Here is a 27992-nt window from a genome sequence, read left to right as displayed (position 1 = left end):
GCGTTCTCTCTCCTCCTCGTCGGAGTGCTCGAAGTAGTGCGAGTAGAGGACGCGGCCATTCAGCCGCTGGTGGTGCGCGTCAAACAGCTGACGATTGCTGCGGCGGCGACCGGCGGTGCTGCTGCTGCTGCTGCGGTTGTAGTTGCTACTCTCGGCAGAGGCGCCGGCGATTGGTCACTTGCTGTCGCGGGACACCCGTCTCCGGCGGCCCTCGGCGGTAGAGTCTAGGCCTGTAAGTGGAAAAGGGGGGGGTTATTGAAATTAACCTTCAAAGAACTGAGCTTAAGAGTAGACTTTCCCACTCACTCATGTGCCTTCATAGTTATACTGCTGTGGAAAGGGCTGATGCAATCAAAATCTTATCAGATCTATAGGATTAATTTTTAATGTTAAAAAATTCTGACCGTTTCCATTTAAATTTAAAATGTTCAAGCCTTGCATTTTAAAACGTCCAGAATCTGTGCATAACACAAATTAAAAAAATTAAAGAGTTTGAAAATGTAAGAATTGTAAAAAAACAACAATCTTAAACTCCTAAGTTCTGAAGTAAAGTTTTAAAATTCTGGAAATAAATTAAAATACAGACTCGATATTATCCGAAGGTTTGTATGGGACTTCGAATAATAATCGAATCATGTAACGGTCAACCGGGATTTGGGGTAGCTTTCCTTAGCAAATTTAAACACGTATCTTTCTTTAGCAATTCAATTTGGGTTTGTGGATTAGAAAAGTGAGTTCTGCATCACGCAGCCTGCGCGAAGAGACTGTCCGATTTTAGCGAACTTTCCAATGTTCCAAACGTAGCGGCGAGTTGAGCTGGAGAGTATTCTCTTGGGTAGACCTCTGAGCCGTTACAATCACGAAGAAAACTTTTTTTTTCGTATTTTTTATTTGCTTACTTTAAACATCATCATCGCCGTTTTGGCCGCCATCTTTAATTTAAAATTTCTTAATTACTTTAAAGTAGTTTAAAGGTCATACTAAAAAGCTCAACAATCAAAAATAAGACAACGTTTTTTTTCGTGATTCAATTATCCGAAGTGAAATTTTGCCTAGGTCTTCTGATAATCGAGTCTGAACTGTATTTTAAATCCTTCAATTCTCTGCTTCTTGAATTTCTAAATTTTAAAAATCCTCAAATTCCAAATTAAATCGCAAAGTTTTAAAATTCTTAAGTTCTTGATTTTCTTAATTTTGAAATTCTAATATTCTTAAATTTCTCAATTCTTAACTTTGAAAACTCTAAAATTAAAAAATCTTAAATTCCACTAAATGCTTCAAATTTTAAATTCGGAAATATTAGAATTTTAAATTTATTAAACTTTTAAATTCTTAAATTATTAAATTCTAATACAGTAGTTGTTCGGTAACTGGGCTGAGAACGTAGCCCAGTCATCGAATGCTGTTCGCTAACTGGGCTGAACGAAAAATAACGAGGGGACTACCGATGCATAGTATTTATTTGATGAAATATAAAAATAAAAGTTACTCAAATTTGTTTACAATGATCACTTTTCATATTTCTTTAATTGTGACTTGAAATTACATAAAAGTTTGAAAAAAGTTTTTTTATTTGCTGACCATGATTTTTGCATCCATTAACCCCTCGGTGATTTCGGTTTGTTTTGGTTTTTTGACGTTTGTCTGCTTTTTAACTGGGCTACGGCCCAGTTATCGAGCGCCCAGTTAAAAAGCAGCCCAGTTAAACAACGCCCAGTTACCGAACAACTACTGTATTCTAAGATTCTGAAATTCTAAAATTATTAAATTCTTAAATTCCTAAATTCGTAAATTCTTAAATTCTTAAATTCTTAAATTCTTAAATTCTTAAATTCTTAAATTCTTAAATTCTTAAATTCTCAAATTCTTAAATTCTTAAATTGTTAAATTGTTAAATTGTTAAATTGTTAAATTGTTAAATTGTTAAATTGCTAAATTGTTAAATTGTTAAATTGTTAAATTGTTAAATTGTTAAATTGTTAAATTGTTAAATTGTTAAATAGTTAAATTGTTAAATTGTTAAATTATTAATTTCTTAAATTCTTAAATTCGTAAATTCGTAAATTCGTAAATTCGTAAATTCTTAAATTCTTAAATTCTTAAATTCTTAAATTCTTAAATTCTTAAATTCTTAAATTCTTAAATTCTTGAATTCTTAAATTCTTAAATTCTTAAATTCTTAAATTCTTAAATTCTTAAATTCTTAAATTCTTAAATTCTTAAATTCTTAAATTCTTAAATTCTTAAATTCTTAAATTCTTAAATTCTTAAATTCTTAAATTCTTAAATTCTTAAATTCTTAAATTCTTAAATTCTTAAATTCTTAAATTCTTAAATTCTTAAATTCTTAAATTATTAAATTTTTAAATTCTTAAATTCTTATATTCTTAATTTTTTAAATTCTTAAATTTCCTGAATTCCTAAATTTTTTAATTCTTAAAATCTTTAATTACTAATGCTCTAAAATTCTTGAATTCTTAACGGTGTACATCAAACAGAGCTTTTGCACCAAGATTTTTATTACAGATATTTTAGTATTTTCAAAACTATGGGAACTATCGATAATTTTTTTTCATTCATCCACTAAAATATTGTCTACTAAGCGATTTACAATAAAATTTGCCTAATGTTACAATCAGAATATTCCATGATTGGGTCCGTAAGGTTAGCCGTTTTGAAATAAGAAAACAACAACTTCCTTGGTTGCTGTGGTTCATAAATTCTTAAATTCATATTTAGCTTAAATTCTTAAATTCCTCATACGCTTAGATTCTTGAATTCTTAAATTCTGAAATGATCAAATTCGTAAATTATTGAAATCGAAAAATCTTAAATTCCTTTAATTCGGAATTTTTATTTATTTTTAATTCTGCAATGCTGCCATTGTTTTCGCCATCTTGAATTCATTTTTTGGATACAAATTTTAGGTTAGAAACTCAAATTTAGAGATTGGACATTTTGACGAGGACTTTGGGGAATAGAGTACGAACAGTTTAGAATTTTTTCAAATTCCCAAGATTTTCGTTTATTAGTTTTAAGTTTATTCATTTACTAATTTGTTAAATTTAATTAGTTTTTGAAAGTACTGTACTCTAAAATTTTTGAAATCTATTTTTTTTTAATTTTTGATTTTTTGTATTTGTAAATCACTTAATTTTGAAATGTTTGATTATTAGAATTATTGAAGCTTTCAATTTTTAATTTAATAATAATTTAATATAATAATAAATAAATATAATAATAAAAATAAATTAATTTTTAATTGATTTTTTTATTTTTCTTCAAGCATATTTGTAAATTTCTGAATCCCTGAATTTGTTATTTTTTTTTTTTTTTTTTTTGGGAGGGTGATCCAGCCGCACATCGTTGATGTTGAAACCTCTAAACTGGGCCCTCGTCCTGTCACGTCCGTCATTAGTCTTGTCGTACATTACAACTAGAATCAGATCTGCCAATGAATTAGTACACTTCGACCAAATAAACACTGACGCTGTATGGATCTGACTCTAGAATAAATGCACAGTTGTGTGTTATTCATAAGTCCAACTTATTCAATTATTCATTTAAGTCCAAATATTCATATGCTAACTACTTTGGATTGAAAATCTAAATTTTAATCTAACATCCTCTAAACTTAATGTTCAAAACTAAACGTAAAGGAACTGTTGTAGTACTACTTCTATCAAAAAACAATAAAAAATTGTGAACTGATATACAAATAGGATAGAAATCGCGATTTGAAAAAGAAATGACCATTTACGTCAAAAGATCCGTAGTTCCTCGATTCCCAACAATGGTCAATACAACCATAATCCGAAAACCGTTAGTTCAACAGATCAACGAATTTTGTCCGATATCATTACATTATTGATTGATCGAGACTCTATGGACAATTTGACATAAAAGAATGCCTAGTATTCTATATCAATCAAAGTTTATTGACAGCATTACTCTAACTTAACAATTGCAACTAAATTTATCATCAAATAGATTTGGAAGGCATACAGATTTATTTTAAATGCTAATGCTAAGAAACAAATCAACTGTACTATCAAAAAGTCCCACCTAAATCCCACATTGTGATAGTGAAAAAGTCACAGAAGCAGCGGTGTCTTGTGCAATTGTGATATTTTCACTATCGGAGAACTACCTAGTTCACGAAGACAGCTTATCGGTCAACGCTTAAGCCCTGGGGCTGCGACAAAGCGAGTTCTCGTAGCATGAAGTGGTGTCCATAGTGCTTATAAAAAAGAATGTATACCCAAATTTTAACTAATACACTAGGATCAAATCATGCCCCTTGACTTTACAAGGCCCAGGGTTTTTCTTCAAGCATATTTGTAAATTTCTGAATCCCTGAATTTGTTATGTAAGTTTAATAGCAGCTGAGCAGTTCTCTACGGAATCGGTCTTTTTTCTTTAATTTTATTTTTTGTATTTTTTAATCCGGCTGAAATTTTTTTGGTGCCTTCGGTATGCCCAAAGAAGCCATTTTGCATCATTAGTTTGTCCATATAATTTTCCATACAAATTTGGCAGCTGTCCATACAAAAATGATATGTGAAAATTCAAAAATCTGTATCTTTTGAAGGAATTTTTTGATCGATTTGGTGTCTTCGGCAAAGTTGTAGGTATGGATATGGACTACACTGAAAAAAATGATACACGGTAAAAAAAAATTTGGTGATTTTTAATTTAACTTTTTGTCACTAAAATTTGATTTGCAAGAAAACACTATTTTTATTTTATTTTTTTTTTTTTTTTGATATGTTTTAGAGGACATAAAATGCCAACTTTTCAGAAATTTCCAGAATGGGCAAAAAATCTTTGACCGAGTTATGATTTTTTGAATCAATACAGATTTTTTCAAAAAATCGAAATATTGGTCGCAAAAATTTTTCAACTTCATTTTTCGATGTAAAATCGAATTTGCAATCAAAAAGTACTTTAGTGAAATTTTGATAAAGTCCACCGTTTTCAAGTTAAAGCCATATTTAGGTGACTTTTTTGAAAATAGTTGAAGTTTTTCATTTTTAAAAATTAGTGCCCATGTTTGCCCACCTTTGAAAAAAATATTTTGGGCGTAATATTGAATGTTTGGCCCGTTTGAAATGTTAGTTTTGATTTTAAATTTTTGAAAATATTTTTTTCGAAAAGATCGGAAAATTTCACGAACGTTTCATGTTTTAACATTGTAAATCGGACCTATAGTTGCTGAGATATCGACATTAGAAAATGGCGGGTTGTTTGGGTGAGACTTGGAAAACATCAATTTTCCTGTTTTTTAGCCTTTGCATGGCAATATCTCAGCAACTATGGGTCGTATCAACAAAGTTCAATAAAGCAAAATATAGAGAATTTTGTCAGCTTTTCAAAAATATTTTTTTCAAAGGTGGGCAAACATGGGCACCAATTTTTAAAAATGAAAAACTGGGACTATTTTCAAAAAAGTTACCTAAAAATGGTTATAACTTGAAAACGGTGTACTTTATCAAAAATTCACTAAAGTACTTTTTGATTGCAAATTCGATTTTACATCGAAAAATGAAGTTCGCAATTCGCAATTTTCAGTGTAAGAACGGGCCTTGACCGATCTTATGCACTAGGTTCCCAACGAACACGCACTGCCCTTACACCTACATCTCACCCTTGCTCTGAGTCAGTACGAGCAGCACGCTAGAACACGCTTTGAGTGTTCGTGCCAGGCATGCACACCTTCTTTTCCGGTTACGCATTTTAACTCGGCCGGGGGTGGTACATTACGTAGGGTTTGATGTAAGTATAAGCGCCTAACCATTTATAGTGTGCCTAACAACTTTCATTAAAGCAAAAACTGTTTTATTTTTAGTTTGAATTCAAAAACTAGTTGTTATTTACTGTGTTTTGTTTTCTCCTGAAATCTTTCCTAGTGTTGAGTCGTGTTTTTATGTTGCTATTTCTTTTGTCGCGGTGTTTTGTTACAATTTTGGTCCTAAGCATTTTATAAAAGTTTTTCAAAAGTACAATAGTAATATTTGTGTTAATTCTTTGATCACTCCAAAAAATGAGTAAGGGCTCGAACCTCATTTGTTTGAAGAAAAGGGTAAAGATTGAAAACAATGGACAGTGAAAGAAATATACTATTTGAAGAATCAATAGTAAAAGAAAGATAGTAATTTATAAAGTAGATAAAGAAATTAACAATAATTAATAAATAGAGGTAAAAAAACAAGCTTAGATTGTATTGAGGGCAATTTATAGGCCCAAATTTGAATATTGGCCCAAAATGAATATTGAATTATTCAAATAGACAAATAAAGAAAAAGCACATGATAAACAAAATTTACTGCCAAATTAAGGATTGATTGATTGATTGATTGATTGATTGATTGGTTGGGAAGGGGGAAAGCAGGGAAAGCAGAAAGTATGTTACAGCAGCATCAATTGGTAAAATAGAGTGAAAAAGCGTTGAGAAATAAGAGAATCAAATGAGTACAATCGAAATGGAGGATAGTAAACAGAGCCGCGTTAGAAAATCAGTGAAACAAAATAAACAGAAGATAGGTGGTAGATGAAATGGAAAGAAAAGAAACCCCGTTGTGCGATGTTTCAGGTACATCCACAGCAGTTGACTCAACATACTGCGAATCAAAACAATACCGTCTACAATCACAAATTACTTCCCTTTCCCACATTGTCGCGCCCCTTTCTTTTAGCCGTCTCGACTTTGACCCACGGTGGTCAAAGGTTTACGATCCGTTTCCACAGGCCACCAGCTAGGTCATCATGAAAACCAAGCCAACGTGGAGGTAAGAAAATAGGACACTTGCAAGGAACCAGAGCTATACTGTCTTGACCAAGTATGATCTAACAGGACTACGGACGTAGTCAGTGACGCTCCTTCCAGGATGTTCCTCGCCTGAGCGTCAACTGAAGAGGTATCATCAGCATCATTCGCACTTGGCCTGCAACATCGAAAAATGAAGTTGAAAAAAGTTGAAAAAATTTTGCGACCAATATTTCGATTTTTTGAAAAAATCTGTATTGATTCAAAAAATCATAACTCGGTCAAAGATTTTTTGCCCATTCTGGAAATTTCTGAAAAGTTGGCATTTTATGTCCTCTAAAACATATCAAAAAATGAAAAAAATTAAAAATAGTGTTTTTTGCAAATCAAATTTTAGTGACAAAAAGTTAAATAAAAAATCCCCAAAAAATTTTTTACCGTGTATCATTTTTTTTCAGTGTAGTCCATATCCATACCTACAACTTTGCCGAAGACACCAAATCGATCAAAAAATTCCTTCAAAAGATACAGATTTTTGAATTTTCACATATCATTTTTGTATGGACAGCTGCCAAATTTGTATGGAAAATTATATGGACAAACTAATGATGCAAAATGGCTTCTTTGGGCATACCAAAGACACCAAAAAAGTTTCAGCCGGATTAAAAAATACAAAAAAAATCGAATGACCGAAATCTCAGAGAATTGCTCAGCTTTAACATATTTTTTTTTATATATATTTTTTCCAATTTTTTTTAATATTACAAATACATATTTTTAAATTTGTGTGATTTCAAATTATTGATCATAATTAGGATTCATTTGGCAACTGAAATACAAACTCACCTGCACTTCTCGTTTTCCGCCGCGCCTCCGTTGTCGGTGTATCCGTGGCAGCCGCCGCCGTCGTCGTTCCTGCACCCGTAGCACCACCACCACTGCCCTTGCCATCGGCTGTCGACGCCGCCGTTGTCGCCCCTGCCGCCGCCGCCGCCGAATGCTGATGGTTGACGTGATTGTTCTTGTGGTGGTGGTGGTGGTGATGATGGTTGTGCGGCGGATGGTGATCATCGCCGTCGCTGTGATTGGCGGCGTTCGCTTTCGCTTTACTGTTCATGGCCGCCGTCGACAGGGTGGACGTGGTCATGCGGACACTTCGGCGGGTGCTGATTTTTTCGTCCGAGCCGGGCTGGGAGGGCGCGACGGCGTTCGACGGCGTTGCCGCGGCACTCGCAGCTTTGGCTTTGTGAGATGTTGGAGTGCTGGGTGCGTGGTTGGTTGCGGCGGATGACGCTGTTGACGGTACGGGGACTTTGTGGTTCCGCAGGGGTTTCTCCTTTTCGGCGGACGAACCTGTTGTAGAGGATGAGGAGTAGTGGGAGGTTGATGATGATGGTGTTGTTGTTGCGGTTGCGGTTGCGTTTGTTGCAGTTGTTGACGAAGAAGTAGTTGAGGAGGGTGTGGTAGAGGTGCTAGTAGAAGAAGTACTGGGTTTAGTTAGTTTAGTATTACGAAATTTACCCGCTATCTCAATCAACGGTTCGTCGCTGTCGGACGAGTCTTCGACCGTGACTGTAGCTGTTGATGCCGGTGTCGACTCAGTGGGCGTCGTCGTGGTTGTGGTCGTCGTTGTCGTGGCCGGCGTCGAACCAGCGGCGACTTTTCTCTGCGCCGTAGCCCGGCTGGGAACCGTTTTGCGTTGCTTTTCAGCGTTTGTGACGGCGGCCGCAGCAACGGCTGCCTTGCGCGGTTTCTTGGTACGGCTTGGAATGATCATGACGTCATCACTTACGCACGACTGGTTCGAGCTTTCCGAGCCTTGGCGTTTTCGCTTGCCCTTCGGAAGAGTTTTCGGACTGAGCCGATCGGCAGCTGGCGCTGTTGTAGGAGTGCTTGTGGCGTTCGCAACGGACGCGCCAATCGGGTGCTTGTTGAGGGAGTTTTTCAACCGCTCGGCCGCCGGCGAATCGATCGAGGGACTTTGCCGGGGCGGTTCGAGTGGGCTTTCGAGCTTGCTGGAGGCCCTCGTTCGCACCCGATTTTCGGCCGACTCGGGCTGGGACGGGATGTCGATCGTCAGGGGCGAGTGAATCGGCTTGTTCGTCGCTTGCGTTGGCTGCTGCTGCTGCTGCTGCTGGGGGTGAGGTTCTAGGTCTAGGGACTTGCCGGAATCGTCCAGATCGATAATCTCGATCACCGACGAAGACGACGGCGGTGGCGTCGACGCGTTGGAAGAAGTCGTAGAGTTGGCCGCCGATCGTCGCTCGCGAGCCTTCTCGCTGGAGTAGCTGTAAAGTGGGGGCTGCTCGTGGCGTGGCTTGGGCTCCAGGAGACCCGCACCGGCGTCACCCTTTTCCCCCGCTTTTGTCGCGTCCAGCGAATTAATACTACTGTTGCTACCATCACTATTGCTATTACTCTTGCCGCCACTGCCACCGCCCGCCTTCTCCTGCTTTACACTACTCACGTTAGCCTCCTCGGGATCAGTTTTAATTACAGCTTTACAATCAACTATATTACTATCACATTCGCTTTTTAAACATAACACCTCCTTATTGCTACAACAATCGTCCAGCGCGAGCTGCTGCTTCTGCACGCACTCCACCTTAATCTCGGTCTTGTCCGTCAGATTATTGTTACTACTACTAGTGAGTATATCGTTTGCTTCTCCTTTATGCTGCTGCTGCTGCTGCTGTTGCTTACTTCCCGTCTTTACAAGCCAGTCTTCTGCCTCTTCTCCTTTGACCACCTCCTTGGACTCCTGCTGCTGGGGCTTCTCGGCCAGCTCGTCGTCGCCGCCCAGCAGAATGCTCAGATTCGCTTCGTCCAGCTTGGGCTTGGCGGCCTGCAGCAGTATCGCGTGATCGCCGTTCAGCTTCCGCTCGCCGAGACTCGCCGCCGTGACCTGGAGCTCGTTCAGGCCCTCCATCTTGGCCAGCGCCGCCTCGATGTCGATGTAGTCGTCCAGGTTGGTATGGCTGCTGTTGTTGTTGTTGTTGGTGCCGGAGTCGCACTTTGCATCGCCCGCCAACGCTGGCTGCTGCTGCTGCTGCTGTTTGTCCTTGGGGCTGTCCATCTGGAGTATCAACTTGTTGCCGGGATCGGTGCCACCCTGCGGACTGTGCGACACCTGGTGGGGACTCTTCTCGGACAGTGCGTCCATCGATTCGATCCCGCTGTCTTCGCCTTGCGCTTGAGATCCGGGCGATCCGCGTACTCCTTGCGCCACCACTATTGCACCCGGGACGACCTGTTGCTGCTGCTGCTGCTGGTGGTCGAGACTAGTGGCTGGCGAGGAAGATCCTCCTCCTCCTGCTGCTTGCTGCTCCGGTGGCCGGTTGTGATGGTGATGATGGGTGTTGTTTATTCGCTGGTTCGCCCCGGACACTTGCTGCTCCGACGAACCGGCTGAGGTAGAGGAGGTACTATTGCTGCTGTTTGGGGATTTGTTGTTGCTACTTTCGGGTTCGGGCTTTACGCCGTCCGCGTCCGAGGACGTGTGGGTCGCTGTTGCTGTTGTTGTCGTAGTCGTCGTCGTCGTCGCCATCTTCGAGGTCGAGCTATTCGCCGTATTCGGTGCAGCTGCCAGAGCTCCAGGCGATGACACGGACGACGACGACGACGACGACGTCGTTGGGCTCGACTGCGCCGGCTTGACCAGGTTTTTAATGCTGCCGCTAATGCATTGCTTGCCAAACGCGTTGCTGTTGTTGATACTGTTGTTGTTCGTGCTGGAGCTCTTCAAGTTTTTTGCAGACGACGTGGCCGCTGCTAACAGCGACGAATGGGGCAGCGTGCCCACGTTCGTCGACCCGATCGGTCCACCGGCCGTGGACGAGATCAGGGTTTCGTACAGTTCGTTTATCTCGTTGATACTGCTGGCCGGAGGATTCGAATCGGCACCACCACCAACGCCATCGACCGCACCACCGCTCAGCCGACGTTTCTTCTCCGCCGGACACAGCAGCAACCCGTTCGGACTCTGGAGGGGCGTGTCCGGGGCGGATCGTTTGTGCGATTCACTTCCGTCCTTGTTCAGATCTTCTAGTTTATTCGATTTCACTTTGGGACTTCCGGCCGTTGATGCCGCGCCCAGCAGCGTGTGGTTGTGATGATTCGGCGAAGAGGGCGGCATGATCGTCGTCAACCTGCCATCCTGGCTAGTCCGCTTGATCGCGCCGCCGCTCTTTCTGCCCAGCTGAAACCCACTTCCGTCGCTGTCCTCCTCACCCCCGCTGGTGCTCTTTTTCCGGTCCTTTTTCGAGTTCTTGATGACGACCGAGTTCTTCCCCCGCAGGCTGATGTGCAGCGGAGGGACGCGAAGTTCTTCGCCACTGCTGGGGGACGCCATCTGCTGCAGGCCGGCACTGTTGTTCGTCCCGGAGAACGAGGCACTGCCGACGAGCGTGGGTTGCGATAGCTGCGCCGCCATAGGCGACGTCACCGAGGAAGAGAGCATACCGCCGGACAGATTGGGCGCGGACGCCACACCGATTACCGTCGCAGGGGGGTTGGGCACGCCGAGCGTTCCAGGAGTTGTTACTAGCACTTGTGATGATTGCACTTTTTTCGCCAAACTGCTACTGATTCCGCCTGCGGCGGTCACAGTTATGCTGCCGACCGTTTCCGGCTTTTCCAGTTTGAGTCGAAGTTTGATCTTTTCCTGACTGCCGGGGGAGTCGCCTCCGCCACCTTCGGTGGCCACGATTTTCGCCTTCGTCTTGACCTGTTTCAGCGCCGAAGAGGACTTCTTTTCCCGCGGTTTCTTTTCCTTGGTTTTGGGCGTTAAGCTTTGCTGCTTTTCCCGCTTGGCCTTGACCGGTTTGCCGAGCTTGGCGGGTGTGGTGCTGACGGTGGAGGCGTTGATGGCATTACCGAATCCACCGCTCGAGCTGGCCCCGTCTAGCAGGCTGCTGCTGCTTGTGCTGGTGGTTCGCTCGGTGTCGCTCACGTCCGAGGTAAACTTGGAGAAGCCGGTGCTGCAGGACGTGTCGTCGTCGTCCGAGTACAGCGAGTTGGACATCTCCGAGAAGAACTCGGGGAAGTTCTTGGACGCGTCGTCCTCCTCCTCGGGAATGTCCTCGGTTTGGGTTTCCTCCAGCTCGCCGGTCAGGGGATTGATCAGAAACTGTTGCTTCCACTTGCGTTCCGCCGGGGGCACCTTTGGCTCCAGATCCAGGTCCAAACCGTCGAGGAAGGCCCCGTCCAGGTCGGCCGAGCCAAGCGTCGGCAGCAACGAGTCGAGATCGTTTTTGCCAAAGTCGGGCAGCTCCCCGAGACTGTTGAGACCGAGCAGGTCGGCCGTCGCTCCGGGTTGCTGGGGCTGGGGCGCCTGCTTGTGCAGCTGCTGCTGACTAAGATTGTATTGCATCTGGTAGCGCGTAAACTCCTGATAGCTGGACTTGGTCATCGAGTCCATCGACTGGGGATTGCTGCCCCAGCGTGCGGAGTTCATTTGCTGCTGAAGGTGAGGTGCTGATGGCTGTCTGAAGGGTACGCCGCCCTGTTGAACTGGAAACCGGTTAAGCTGTTGCTGCTGCAGTTGGGCCATTCGCATCGCCATCGCTTGGGCCCGTACGGTTTGAGGGGTGTTGGAAGGCCGGAGGCCAAGATTGAATCTCGGCGGTTGCTGCTGTTGCTGTTGCACACTAACGTTTTTACTTGAAGAAGGCACTGACATTGGTGGAGTTACTAGAGAAGGCGGCACATTTACAACGTTCTGATTGTTACTAGCGGTACTGTTTTTCATGGTGTGAAGGTTCGCTTTAGCGTCCGGCGGAACGACGGCTGGTCCGGCGTTGCTTATGCTACTGCTATGGTTCACTAATATTGTCTGTTGGGGAGGTGGCGGAGGCGGCACTACTGGCACGATACTGGCCGCTTGGCCACTCCCGATCACTGGATGCACTGGATTGTTACTACCACTATTAGTTACGATACACGACGACAACGAGGTCGCCGTTGTCTTCTGTCTGCTCACACTTAGTTCATTGTCACTGATAACATTCACTACACTAGGGCCGGGCGCGGCCACCACACCCGGCACCACTGACTTGGCCGTAGATGCGCTGGTCTTTGGTCCCCCAGCTGCCGCAGCCGCCATACTCTGCGGGATGGCGCTCTCGTTCTGCAGCAGGTTCACCAGCAACGGGCTGGTCATCGCGACATTCCCACCCACCGACTGGGGAGGTCCAGTCTTCACCGCCGAAACCGCAACTTGGTAGGGCGGCGGTGGAGGAGGTGGCGCAGGCGGACCAACGGCTATCGGAGGGTTCGGCGCGACAAAGGGTTTCGGAGGACCCACACCGAGCGTGTTCTCCCGCCGTTGAATCACCCGCGCCTGGGTCATGCTCTCGAACGGGTAGGCCGCATCACCGGCGCCACCTGCACTATCGAGCGCGTTTGGCACGTGCACCGGCAGCTTGCCGTCCATCGGGCAGATCGTGTTCGGCGACTTGAACACGACGGCGCTACTCTCCGGCGGCGCCACCACAACAGGTCCATTCGACAGGGCCACTACCGGGACGGGTGTCACCACGGGTTGTGGCACGACCAGCGGTTTGTTGGGCAGAGAAGGTGGAGGAGCTTTCGAAGGACCTGCGACAGCCTCGTGAGGCACGGGCTGCGGCTGCTGTTGCTGTTGTTGTTGTTGGGAGAGTATTCGGGTGAGCTCTCCTAAGCCACTAGAGGTGCCACCGCCGGGAGTCGCTGCGGAATTATCTGCAGAAAGAAAGAGACAAACAAAATCGTTAGTAAACACGCGTTGATCACCACCACACCGAACTCAAACTCACCCGTCCGCAGTACAATCTCCTGGCCGACCAGCCGGAGCGACAGCACCGTGTCCCCCTCCAACTGCACGGACAGGATGCCGAGCGCTCGGAGCGCATGGTTCCCTTCGGCCGCCAGCTTGCGCAGCTTGACGGCCGCCTCCTTCGGGATCGACAGCGTGACCCGTACACTGTTCCATGGTTCGACCTGCAACAAAAAAGAAAGAAAAAAGAAAATCCCAACATTAACTCTACTCCACAACACCTTGCAGAAGCAACACACTCACCTTGTCTACCGTAAGCTTGCCGTTATCTGCTGGCTCGTCGCACAGCGTGGTGAGTCGCGCGACCAGACAGTCTAGTCGCGCCTGAAAGTCCGGATCGTGGAGGTTGCCCTCGCAAATGACGACCGCCTTCAGCGTGCTGCCGCCGTCGGTGCTATTCCGTTGATCACCGTCACTATCGGCCGCCATTCTGTTGTTGTTGTCGTTGTGGTCAATGTCGCAATCGCGCGCGCGGCGATATTCATGAATGGAGCGTGGTTGAAGAAGGAAACAAAAAAAAAAACGAAGAAATGGATTATCAGAAACGACCTGCTGCCGGCGGGACGACGGGGTGCGTCCTCTAATCTAAATTATGGCGGGCTCGAACTTTTTTTGGGAGATAGTGACGAGTGTGCGGTTGGTCTGACTGGTTCGCGCGCTGGGGTCGAAGAAAGTTTACATTTGGGAAGGAAAATATTTTCACTGTTGTTTTTTTTTCTAAATGATACAAACATGGTTGATTAATCTTATCACTGTCTTCTTTACGAGTATAACTAATTTCTGTAACGATCTAGTTCCTCGGTACTGTAGGTCAAACATTTAATTTTGAATAGCTAAGTAAGTTACTCTTGCGGCATTCGTTTGGGCTTCGGAGGATGAATTACTTAGTTTGACAGCTAAGATCTAAGCTGTATTTTTAAACTTTGGCAACGCTCTAAAACCTAATCCCGCCTCTGCAATTCCGTTGTTAAACTACTATACATTTCCTAAAATTCTCAAAATATTGAAGATTTGGCAATCCTATCAAAAGTTACGAGCACTTAAATGTTATTTAGACACTTTTTGGGGGCCGAATCTCACATATGTTGATGAAAATGCTGTCCGGATCTACCATGCAACCCATAGGTGGATAGGTAATCAAAAGACCTTTCAACGCACTTAGACGATTGAAGGTCTGTCAACTTAAAAAAAGGGCCCGGTATATCAAGTAACCTAACGCTGGATGGATAAGCAAAAAAACCTTTCAAATTAACCAAAAATATTGTTGATCTGACAAACGTATCAAAAGTTATGAGCACTTATGTATTTTTCATACAATTTGCTGAGATCGGAATAGAAGTGATGCCCGAAAACAGTAAGGACTGAGCCCTGAATTAGGAAGATCTGACTACCCTTACTGACTTGTATTAAATGGTACGAATAACGTAGTTAGATTGATAGAGTTGATTGAATAAAATTATTATAAACGTGAGGAAGGAACTTTAGTCCAATATCTCTCAGAGCGAGTTGTGGCGCTTTAACCACGGCAAATAGTGTCCAGGGCATTTGTGGAAATACAATGTCCCATCCCAGAGGGTCCCGGAGTACCAAACCTTCTTAGCTTGGTGCTCCCAACGAATACAACCAAAATCTCGGAGCGTATGGTGGTGTGTCCCCACGCTTCTTCCTCCCCTGTCGATTAAGTGTTCAAACTCAACCCAATTACGAGTCATCTCTGCGATACGGCTTTACGCAGTAGGTCTGGCCACTTTAACGCTTGTGATGTTTCAATGCATTCCGATGGCGCACTACAAATGTTAATAAATGGCAAGAAGAGTGCTAGGCGTAATCTAACCTAAGGCACCCTCCAGGATCCCTTCGAAATATTGGCTGCGCTAGGGTCTGATTAGATTAGATTAGAACTTTGGTCCAAAATCTCTCACAGCAAAAAAGTATTAATCCAGCACGTGTAAAAGGCCTGGGTGTGAAATTAATTTTGCATTATTTGATGAAATACTATGTAATATTACACTCTGAAATATGTAGCCCGTCAGTAAGGCAAACCTACTTGACCGAAATGTCAAGCTCATATATGCGTTTATCCTTTCCATTTTTCATCGGTCTGATGGCCGAGTGGTCCAAAGCGCCAGTCTTAACTGTTGGTGTTGGGTTTGAATCCCGTCGGTTGCAACTTTTTTTGGGGTTTACAAAAATTGTACATGCTGTGTGTAATATTAAGTGTCTTTGCATGCTTTTGAATGCGATTTCACCATCAGATTTTTTGTTGTGCTCAATAAAAGGACCTTTTTCTATACCGGTAAATACTCAATCTTTACAAAAACAAAATTTAAAGCAAATATTTATGTAAAATGGATAAAGCAGATTGGCACTCACTACCCCAAACATAATTTTCTTACAATTTATTCATTGCTAAACCTTAACCCTCAACTGCCAAATTTTTTTCGAAAATTTCTATTTTTCCCTTGTTCAGGAGGTCATTTTGAGCAACTTTTGTTCTACGAAAAACTTTACTTCTCTTGATTTATGTTTTTCTTGTTTCATTTTTAGTACATATTTTAATTTAGTTTATTTATGTTTTTGGTAGTATTTGGCCTACAACCTTCTATCATTACATTTTGACTATCTAATTTTTTCATGTTTCATGCTATAAAATAGCACCATTATCATTTAAGAGCGAGTTTTTCACCGATGTGAAACAGGTCGTATCGAGGTGCTCCGATTTGGATGAAACTTTCAGGGTTTGTTTGTCTATACATGGGATGAACTCATGCCAAATATGAGCCCTCTACGACAAAGGGAAGTGGGGTAAAACGGGCATTGAAGTTTGAGGTCCAAAAAACATGAAAAATCTTAAAATTGCTCGCATTTCCGTAAAACTTCATCAATTCGAACTCTCTTAGATGCATTCGAAAGGTCTTTTGAAGCCCTTCAAAATGTGCTATAGACATCCAGGATTGGTTTGACTTTTTCTCATAGCTTTTGCAAATTACTGTTAAAAATGGATTTTTTTAAAACCTTAATAACTTTTCCCAACAGCCTCCAACAGCCATACTCCCATAGGTCAAAAGTTAGGGAATTTCATGGACTATAAGCCTACGGTATTAACTTTTTGGCCAATCGCAGTTTTTCTCATAGTTTGACGATTTTTCTAGAACAAACATTTAACAACGTTAGTTTTTGCCCTGATGGCCGCCATAGCGGCATTTTTTGGTCTCAATTTTGTCATATTCGGAATCCTCGGACAATTTCACGTAAGTTAGAAGTATTGGAGTTGTAAATTTGATTGGAAAAATTGCCGTTTAGAATGAATTAAAATATTTTTTAACAATTTGTTGGATTGGGGGTAAAACAGGTTTTCGCCTACTTGATACAGCATTTGACGTATTGGTCATAGGGTTAATAAGATCTTTTTCTTTTTTCAAAAATGTTTTATTTAATTATTTTTTAAAGAAATATTACAACTCCAATACTTCTAACTTACGTGAAATTGTCCGAGGATTCCGAATATGACAAAATTGAGACCAAAAAGTGCCGTCTTCTTGGTCTACAGGGCAAAAACTAACGTTGTAAAATGTTTGTTCTAGAAAAACCGTAAAACTATGAGAAAAACTGCGATTGGCCAAAAAGTTAGTACCGTAGGCTTATAGTCCATGAAATTCCCTAACTTTTGACCTTTGGGAGTATGGGTGTTGGAGGCTGTTGGAAAAAGTTATTAAGATTTTAAAAAAATCCATTTTTAACAGTAATTTGCAAAAGCTATGAGAAAAAGTGAAACCAATGCTGGATGTCTATAGCACATTTTGAAGGGCTTCAAAAGACCATTCGAATGCATCTAAGAGAGTTGGAGTTGATGAAGTTTTACGGAAATGCGAGCAATTTTAAGATTCTTCATGTTTTTTGGACCTCAAACTTAAATGCCCGTTTTACCCCACTTCCCTTTGTCGTAGAGAGCTCATATTTGGCATGAGTTCATCTCATGTATAGACAAACAAACCCTGAAAGTTTCATCCAAATCGGAGCACCTCGATACGACCTCTAGAACAAACCGAGCAGAATCTACAAATACTGCCTCTTAAATTGTTCAAACATTTCTAGAGGCATAGTCCGGGACACTAGAAAAACTACTGCATACCTCTTTGACTTAAAATATAGAAAAAGTTAGTAAAAAAAAACAGCCAAAGTTGACCCCTAAAAAAATGACATTTTTTAATACATTGGCAAAGTCACGTAAAACAAGTCAATCTTCTAGACCATACATTTTCTAAAATTTTAAATTTCTTATATCAAATGCTTGAAATTGGTTGAAAAATAGATTTTTGGCGATTTTTTAAATCGAAGCCCGTCTAAAGGCGAGGTTGGGTTGTAGAGGGTTAAACAAGAATTAGAATTAGTTGAACTTCTTTTAATAATTCATCAACAAATCCAAGAATAACAACATAAAATGGTGTATCGTTTTTCAAATTTCATTTTTTTTACATGCTCATGATTGAGGTAATATATCACAAAAAATTAAAAACACAAAAAAACGAAAAAGACACTTGAACATTATTGAAAACAGCAAATAGACAAAAGATTATGATTGGAATTTGTGACATAAGCCTAATACTTCAACTAATTATTAAAAATGCCGTAGAGAGTTAAAAAAGAAATTTATTTTCTTTTTATCATCATCAGTGAGAAATGCAAAAAGGTGGTGGCAGTATTGGAAAAATATTAATTTACCATTCACAAGACTCAACGTACTCAACTTTCCTGTACAGATTACATTCCATCGTTATTCCGTTCTCCTGATTTCAAGGGAGCGTTTTTTTTTGTCCATACAAATTTTAAAATTTTTGTATGGAGCGTAACACGCCCATCGACCACCCCCCCCCCCCCCTCCACCCAACTGCGTTACGTAACAAAAGAACGCTCCCTAATACAGTTACAAATAGGGTTCTGTAAGTGACATGTAAGATCATCTCCAACATTTGTGACACATGAACATACACTGTGAAGTAAGTAAATCTTTCCCAGTTCCTGAGGGGAACACCCTTGAAGAGTATCGGGGCCGGCATTTACAAAGCGGATTCAGTGACAGTTTCATTCTCAACCTGATGTTAACATGTTAAGGTCAATGTTAACATTCCATAGGTCGCCTCCCTAAGGTGTCGTGATAAGGTCCAGTTTGTGACGTTATACTACCTTCCCTTTACTAAGCAATCGATTCCAGAAGAGAAAAGATCACCAGTTGTGTTGGGTCCGAGCCGGGATTTGAACCCCGATCTACCGCTTACGAGGCGGAAGCGTTACCACTAGGCTACGTGGCTCGGTCGCAACAACGCACTGTGAGCATGCTGTAAAAATCCTTTAAATTTTGATTAATCGATGCCAACATTTCAAAAAGCATCATGTGCAAACCATGCGTTTTGAGAAAAACGCATTTGAATGTTGAGCATCCATTTTCAATTACCATTTTTATATAAAAGCAAAATAAGATGTTCTAATGATAACAAACGATGAAAAACGTTGCTTTTGTTGATACTTGATCATCCATATTCAATAAAACATGATTTCCGTAATTTTATTTGAGAAGAACAAACATAACGATGCCAACATTTCAAAAAGCATCATGTACAAACCATGCGTTTTGAGAAAAACGCATTTGAATGTTGAGCATCCATTTTCAATTACCATTTTTATATAAAAGCAAAATAAGATGTTCTAATGATAACGAACGATGAAAAACGTTGCTTTTGAACATAACTTCTTTTGAAATCATCAACGTCGATATCACCCTGCTGTCACTGAGGGGGGCGCTTTGTTATGATTCGTTTTTTCTTCGCCGAATGTACATGGCGCTTTTTTCATGTTGCTTTTTTTTCGTCACGAGGTTTATGTAGCCTTTTGTTTGACAGATTGACAGGGCTATATAAACAGGGACTGCTGATGGCAGAGATTTTGTTTATGTTACTTTATTTAAAATCCTGATTAAACAGACTTTACTGAAGTAACTTTTGCTCATTTTTGGTGGAGAGGTAGCTTATTAGAAGTACTTTCAGTATATTCAATAACCCAGAAAGTGTCAAAATGTACATGATGCCTTTTGAAATGTTACCGTCGTAATGTCGGTGTTGTTCGCTGCGACAGCTCACCGCACACTCTTTCGATTTACGCAACTCAAAACTATTCGCCCTGCTGTTTTAATTGCTGCTGCTTCATAAATGCAGTCACCACCCAGTCCAGCCAAACGTTCTAGCCAACACACAACACACAGGTAGGTTTGCCACTCAGACATCGGCGCACGCGGGGCTGCCTTTTTTTCCTCTCTCTCTCTCTCTCTCTCTACCGGAACCACCAACACAAGTGCACTTTCAACTCAACTGTTGGGCATTGGGATGACAACTCGCCGCTGGCCGACACCACCACACATCTCCCACCCATCACTCGCACCGAACGTTACTTGCTGATCCTGATTACATCGCTCTTCTTAGGATATCCTGAACTCGCAAGTGCTTCAAAGAGTCAACTTTGTCTTCTTTTTAAAATGTTTCATTCGATGGTAACTCGCACTTCTCACGACTCACTCATGCCCCGAGTGAAAGCCCGAGCCCCGAGTGAAAGAGTTCGCGAGGTTGAGGCCGCGGGTGTCAACACCGTCCCGGGGCAGAGTACGTACATTGCGTTTTCTTTATTTTTCGCACCCGAGCCCATCGTCAGCTAGTAGGTGTAGTCATTCGAGTGGCGCTCCAGCGGGTCAACCGCGCGCGGTTCCACAAACACAACCGCAATGTTGTCTTTGCTCGTTTCTTTGAGTTTTCGAGGGTCGAACGACAAAAAGGCGTGTGTCGTGTGTATGAGTGGTAAATGGCGGGTATTTCTGCAAAAAGGCGCTAAATAGAGCCGGAAGCAAACGTGGGTCCGGAAACCGGTGTTACGCTGAAGGAGGAAGGAAAGAAGACCACTTCCGAACGTTCAACCATTCCGATTGTTGGCGTTAGATCGGGGTTGAAATCCTGGCTCGGACCAACACAACTAGTGATCGTTTCGCTTCTGGATTCGATAGCTTAGTCGATCAGCACAAGCTGGACCTTATCACGACACCTTAGAGAAGGCGACGTATGGAATGTAAACATGTTGAGTAAAAACTGCCACTGAATCTACATTGTAAATGCCAGCTCCGATTCTCTTCGAGGGTGTTCCCTTGGGAGAACTTGCTTATTCAAATCTCACTGTAATGTCTGTAATGATAACTTTTTCTAAAAGAATGATTTTCCCCTACATAATTCGCATAGGTAAAACTATCATAAAACCCAAAATATGACCAAAAAAATCGACTTTTTGAAACTTTGGCTCAATTCTGAGGACAGATTTAGATTCAGCGGACAAAATTACATGGTAAAACATATATTTGGACGATTTTCGAATTTCGTTAGGGTGGCCCCATACACTTTCCCCTTGAAAACCAGACATTTTCAAATGAAGATATCTCGAGTTTAAAGAAAATACCCATGGGATTTTTCAGCGTTTATAGTACTAGATCTCCTCTTGAGCAATTCCAGCTCAAATCAGGTATTTTTCTGGTACTTTTGTACTCGACCCTCTCCAATTTCAATGAAACTTTGTAGACATGTTATCCTAGGCCTATAAAAGCCATTTTTGTGTACATGGAGCCAGTTGCACTCGAGAATTGTTTGTATTTTGTAATTTAAACGATACTTAATCCACCTTTAGGTGGTTGGTGCCTTCCTCAAATTCATAAAGTATATACATTCAGTAAAAATAGCAACATTCCCTTAACATGTTTAACAAATCAATTTAATTACTGATTTCTTTTGATAGGGTTCGCAGACCTTCAATTTTTCTGGCTCATCGGCAAGGTCTGATAAAAAAAACCTATCCAACGAAAGTACACATGGAAGATTCAGACAATATTTCGAGCCAAACATTTCATTAGGGCACAAAACCAAAAACCGCGATTCGAGAAAATCGCTTGCAAAAAGTGGACAACTTGTTTCAATTCCTATTTAAAAAAGAAGCTTGACTGTTGGTATTTTTACTGATGATACCATAAAACACATCATTATCCTCAACTCTGCTTAAATGCTTCTTATTTTTTGTTAATTTTCGCAATAAAACTCATAAATTAAGAAAATCTCGTTATTAGGCCCTTTTAACTTTCCGACTGTTGTTCATAATGGGCCCTTTCTAAAAGCAATTTCGAAGAGAGCTGAAAGGGCACTAAAGCGCTGTCACCGCATTGTTGTTTGGAATGATGTTTACGGGCCCTTTTGTTTAGTTAGAAATAATGAGGAATTCAGTAGAAATTTTGATAATTGGTGAAGTTTTGTGATTAAATAGTGTAAATAAGGTACGTGAAACATAAAAATTCTTCAAAAGTGTACTGAACAGCAGCCGCGGGACCGTATTAAACATTGTTCTTTTGACGAAGTTTTTCTCTGCAGAAATCCTTGGTGAAAAGTAATCCAAACTTTTTTTTGAGGTGAATTAGTGTTAAGAATGCATGAAAAGTTCACTTTATAACAAAAAAAGTTCCTTAAGTACGAGAAACTAACGAAAAATAAAAGGGCACATTTGAACATTTTTTTTGGTTTGCAGTGAAAATGGTTATGTGCCCTTTTGTGTTTTTGATTTTTTCAATAGGAAATTGTTTGTTATCAATCTGATTCTTGGAGGGCATGTAGGGAGTGTACTAATGAATGGAATAGTGGAATAATCCCGAATGTTTACGTTTTGGTTTTGTGCCCTAATGAAATGTTTGGCTCGATTTTTATCGCAATATCTCAGATCCGGCCCCCAGAAAGTATATAAATAACACTTAAGTGCCAATAACTTTTGATAGGGTTGTCAGATTCCTGATGTTTGTCATTTGAAAGGTCTTTCAATTATCTAACTAACGATGGGTCGCATGATGGACCCGGACATAATTTTTACTGAAATATCTGAGATCCGGCCTCCAAAAAGTGTATAAATAACACTTAAGTGCTAATAACTTTTGATAGGGTTGTCAGATCCTTGATGTTTTAGGCTCATTTGAAAGGTCTTTTTAATACCTTTCTGATAATGTGACAGGGTTCCTTGCAAAAACCACCCTTTTTACAATCTTCCGGACATACGCCGAAATCGTTTTTTTAGCATAACTTTTGAAGTACTTAACTAAACTTACTGATTTTAAATAGAGACCTATGGGACCTCAAGACGGATCGAATGAGACTAAAATGGTCAAAATCCGTTCATCCAGTCCGGAGATAATCGAGTGACAATTTTTTTGTCCCCCCACCTACACACATCCACACAGACATTTGCTCAGAACATGATTCTGAGTCGATAGGTATACATGAAGGTGGGTCTAGGAGGTCTAATTGAGAAGTTCAGTTTTCGAGTGATTTTAAAGCCTTTCCTCAGTAAGGTGAGGAAGGCAAAAATGCTGCATCTCAAAGCCATTGCATTGTATCAAAAAGTGGTCAAAGACAAACTTGTGGGAAATTTGACGGGCTTATTGAAAAAAAAAAAAAATACACTGAAAGAAGATTACATGCCACTTCTATGAGATTTTTTAATTTTTATGTTTAAAAGTTTCATTTTAAGGTGATATCACGATTTTTTTCGTTCAAAATTTTTGAGGAGATAGCCTAAGATGTTACAAAAAAATACAAAAATCATTTACTAAAACTGTTTTCCTGAAAAGTGGTCTAAACTTCATTTTTTTTAAACCGATAATGAGAATCGATTCCCCAGACAATTTTACAGACAAGTCTCCATATTGACCATTGTCCTATGTTCAATTCTTGTGAAGATACAGCGGTTTAAACATAAAAATGTTGAAAATTTTGTTTTTTTTTTGTGGTTTTTGGACATCTCTATATGACAGACTTGAGTTTTCAATTTCGAAAATATTTATAACGGAAAGCTCGTCCAATTTTCTATAAGTTTGCCTTTAACAGCATTTGAATTGGATGTGTGCAATGGGTAACAGATCGTATCGAGTTGCTCCGATTTGGATGAAACTTTCAGCGTTTGTTTGTCTATACATGGGATGAACTCATGCCAATTATGAGCTCTCTACGACAAAGGGAAGTGGGATACAACAGGCATTGAATATTGATGTCCAAAAAACATAAAAAATCCTAAAATTGCTAGCATTTTCTTAAAATTTCATCAATTCCAACTCTCTTAGATGCATTCGAAAGGTCTTTTAAAGCCCTTCAAAATGTGTCTTAGACATCCAGGATTGATTTAACTTTTTCGCAAAGCTTTTGCAAATTACTGTTAATAATAGATTTTTTTAAAACCTTAATATTATTTTGCAACAGCCTCTAACATCCATACTCATATACGTCAAAAGTTTGGGAATTTTATGGACAACCCCAATACTTCTAACTAACGTGATATTTTCCGAGGATTCCGAATATGTAAAAATTGAGACCAAAAAGTACCGCTATGGCGGCCTACAGGGCAAAAACCAACGTTGTAAAAAGTTTGTTATAGAAAAATCGAAAAACTATGAGAAAAACTGCGATTGGTCAAAAAGTTATTACCGTAGGCTTATAGTCAATGCAATTCCCTAACTTTTTACGTATATGAGTATGGGTGTTGGAGGCTGTTGCAAAATGATATTAAGGTTTTAAAAAAATCTATTATTAACAGTAATTTGCAAAAGCTTTGCGAAAAAGTTAAAAACCAATCCTAATAAGCATCAAAACGATAAAAAAATTAACTAATGTTGTATTAAACGTAATTTGTGAAGCTACCAGGAATGAAAATCCACTTAGCTCAAATTTTGTAAATTTGATTGTTTTTGTAAGGCAGGAAAAGGGGTGGTCCATTCTGCCCCCAACTGAATTTTAATGTAACACTTCCACCACCAAGCCTCCAAATGATTTGAAGGTTCCGTTGTTGATTGATTACCATCGTAATAGCTCCTGGTAACATTCTAAACATTGACGAACTTTTTCAAACAATTTCGCAATTCGCAATTTTCAGTGTAAGAACGGGCCTTGACCGATCTTATGCACTAGGTTCCCGACGAACACGCACTGCCCTTACACCTACATCTCACCCTTGCTCTGAGTCAGTACGAGCAGCACGCTAGAACACGCTTTGAGTGTTCGTGCCAGGCATGCACACCTTCTTTTCCGGTTACGCATTTTAACTCGGCCGGGGGTGGTACATTACGTAGGGTTTGATGTAAGTATAAGCGCCTAACCATTTATAGTGTGCCTATCAACTTTCATTAAAGCAAAAACTGTTTAATTTTTAGTTTGAAATCAAAAACTAGTTGTTATTTTACTGTGTATTGTTTTCTCCTTAAGTATTTCCTAGTGTTGAGTCGTGTTTATATGTTGCTATTTCTTTTGTCGCGGTGTTTTGTTACAATTTTTGGTCCTAAGCATGTTATAAAAGTTTAACAAAAGTACAATAGTAATATTTGTGTTAGTTATTTGATCATTCCAAAAATTGAGTAAGGGCTCAAACCTCACTAGTTTTTAAAGAAAAGGGTGAAGATTGAAAACAATGGACAGTGAAAGAAATATACTATTTGAAGAATCAATAGTAAAAGAAAGATATTTATGTATGAAGTAAGAAATTAACAATAGTTAATAAATAGAGGTAACAAACAAGCTTAGGTTGAATTAGGGCAATTTATAGGGCAGATGAAAAATTATTCAAATAGATAAATAAAGAAAAGGCACATGATAAACAAAATTGACATCGCTGCCAAATTAAGGGAAAGCAGAAAGTATGTTACAGCAGCATCAATTGGTAAAATAGAGTGAAAAAGTGTTGAGAAATAAGAGAATCAAATGAGTAAAATCGAAATTAAATGCAGGATAGTAAACAGAAGCCGCGTTAGAAAATCAGTGAAACAAAATAAACAGAAGACAGGTGGTAGATGAAATGGAAAGAAGAGAAACCCCGTTGTGCGATGTTTCAGGTACATCCACAGCAGTTGACTCAACATACTGCGAATCAAAACAATACCGTCAACAATCACAAATTAATTCCCTTTCCCACATTGTCGCGCCCCTTTCTTTTAGCCGTCTCGACTTTGACCCTCGCTGGTCAAAGGTTTACGATCCGTTTCCACAGGCCACCAGCTAGGTCATCATGAAAACCAAGCCAACGTGGAGGTAAGAAAATAGGACACTTGCAAGGAACCAGAGCTATACTGTCTTGATCAAGTATGATCTAACAGGACTACGGACGTAGTCAGTGACGCTCCTTCCAGGATGTTCCTCGCCTGAGCGTCAACTGAAGAGGTATCATCAGCATCATTCGCACTTGGCCTGCATTGACGAACTTTTTCAAACAATCCAACTTTACAGAAAGCTTATTTAAAAACCTTCAAATAAACAACATTGGCGTGGTTTTGTCAATAAATTTACATTTTTGCTCATAATTCCAAAAATACAATGAATTCAAACGTCGTTTTCGGTATGGTGATCTCTGTGGTGATGTTATTTTACGTCCTTTAAAACCCTTTAAGACCCTTGCCGTACAGTTGGTCTAAATCCATTCTAATGCCAAAAACCAAGGGTGGCCCATTCTGCCCCCCTGCCCCTACATATCACCAAGTATGAACCTGTAACAGCTTTGGCATTTGATTTCTTCGTTATTATTTCTGCTCGACTTTTCTCCAAACAAAACAATCTTCGTTATCACAAAACACACTTTTCCTTACTATTTTTTTTCCAAAATATTATGTTCCGAATCTTCCCGATTAACACACTAAAGCACACAAACACACATTCTCAACCATCCCGCTCGCGCGACCAGGACAACGTGAGCATCCTCCTCCAACTCTCCCTCCCCCCCCCCCACCCTCTCCCACCCACACCCAAACCGGTGCGGCGCGCTGATGCTTCGTTCAAAATTTGTTTACGTTTACACGCGCCCGCTAGGCCCTTTCGAAAGGTTAACCCACCATCTCTCTCGCTCTCTCACTCTCTCTCGTTTTCATTTTGAAAGAGAGGGCAAACAAAAGGCAATCCGAGCGGGCGAAATTTCGCCGAATGTTTTTGTACCGAAAACACACGCACACATACGTGTGCGTGTGCGGTCGAAGAGAGCGAAAGTTCGCTCTCCCTCACTCTCTCTCTGTTACCAGAGGGAAGAAAAAGGCACAGAAAAACGACGACTCCGCGAGCGCTCAGCTCGTCAGCGCAGCCATTTTGATTTTGACGGGCAATGATTACGATGATTTTTTTTGGGGGCCGTCGCCTGCTGGGATCGGTCCCCGCGGGGCTAGTTTCTGGCCCCCGAAGGCTGGTTGCGCGTTGTCCACGGCCAACTCGGGTTCGGCGAGCGGGGGCCGGGTTGAAAACGATGTTTTTAGCCGAGATTTTTCACTGATTTGGGGTCGGTTTTTTTTTCGTGCTGAATTTCAGCAGCTTGCTGAATTCTGGCATTTTTTTCGTGACTTTCTCACGCACAGAAAAACGGCATCCTCACTTGCCACACGCACTTTTCCGCGGGGGGGACACGCACAATCTTCGTCACCGGGTTGAACCCGGATCCACAATTTCCTCGGGAAGCACCGAAGAAGGTCAGACCAACAGCACAGACACACACACGCACACACTTGACGCGCGGAACATGGTCCACCGGAATCCACCGCTCCCTTACCCATTTGAGCCTAATTGCTCCGCCGCGGAGCCCGTCGAATCGTCGACGAATTTCTGTTCCTGCTCCTGCTGCTGACACACTTTGGGCTCTACGCTTTTTCGTTTCGTTCTCCGTCGGGGCCCTCGCTTGCTGGCCAAGGGGGAAAGGAAAAAAAAAAACGCCACCACCGAGAGAATGAAAAAGTTTCCGCGGGGTCCGCGCACCAAACCCGTCCCGAAAAGTCCACTTTACACGCTCAGTTTCCGGTCGCGAACGACTGCAACCCGTTCCCGGCACTAGCCCCGACCGTCGCACGATATTTTCCGGCCGCAAAACGCTGCGAAACGCGCACCATTTACCGAAAATCGAGCCCGTTTGTTACCAGCGAACAATAACAACGACCGCCATTTGCATTTTTTCCCATTTTCTTGCTGCCTGGCTCGGCTGGCTGATTTCGCCGCGCTGTGTTGGTTGAGGGGCGAAAGTTCGCCCCGACACGCACACTACTATCAGACTCGTCAAAAAAAAATTTTTTTATTTGCCAAATGGAACATAATTTAAATTTCATTAAAATGTTGAAATAATTGCAAATTTACGTAAAATGTTAACGTAAATACGTAAAGATTTTAAGTGGATGATGAGCATACGCGAGCGGCGGCATTTTGACACCCCAGCCCTGCAGGTCTAGAGCAGTTTATTTCAGGAGATACGGCGAAATGCGCGGTAGGGCTGTGAGCAAGGCTGTGAGGGAAAAAATTGGGTCCTAAAATTGGGTACTAAAGCCCTATGTCAATTTGTATGTACAAC

The 27992-nt window shown here is 41.4% G+C and overlaps 1 protein-coding gene across 1 annotated transcript; it reads right to left on the bottom strand.

Annotated features, from left to right (window-relative positions):
• Positions 1-3: 3 nt before the first annotated feature.
• On the bottom strand, positions 4-27626 carry LOC120413650 (mucin-19). The gene is made up of 6 exons (XM_039574565.2): positions 27207-27626; positions 13824-14010; positions 13561-13744; positions 8288-13486; positions 7613-8119; positions 4-230 (listed from the first exon to the last, which is right to left on the bottom strand). Exons 2-6 carry the CDS (start codon positions 14007-14009, stop codon positions 175-177), a joined length of 6132 nt encoding a protein of 2043 aa, XP_039430499.1. The 5' UTR covers position 14010; positions 27207-27626; the 3' UTR covers positions 4-174.
• Positions 27627-27992: the final 366 nt, after the last annotated feature.

The sequence above is a fragment of the Culex pipiens genome, chromosome 2 (assembly GCF_016801865.2).
Source record: "Culex pipiens pallens isolate TS chromosome 2, TS_CPP_V2, whole genome shotgun sequence".
Lineage (NCBI taxonomy): Eukaryota > Metazoa > Arthropoda > Insecta > Diptera > Culicidae > Culex > Culex pipiens.
This window is presented reverse-complemented; position numbering and strand designations above follow the sequence as displayed.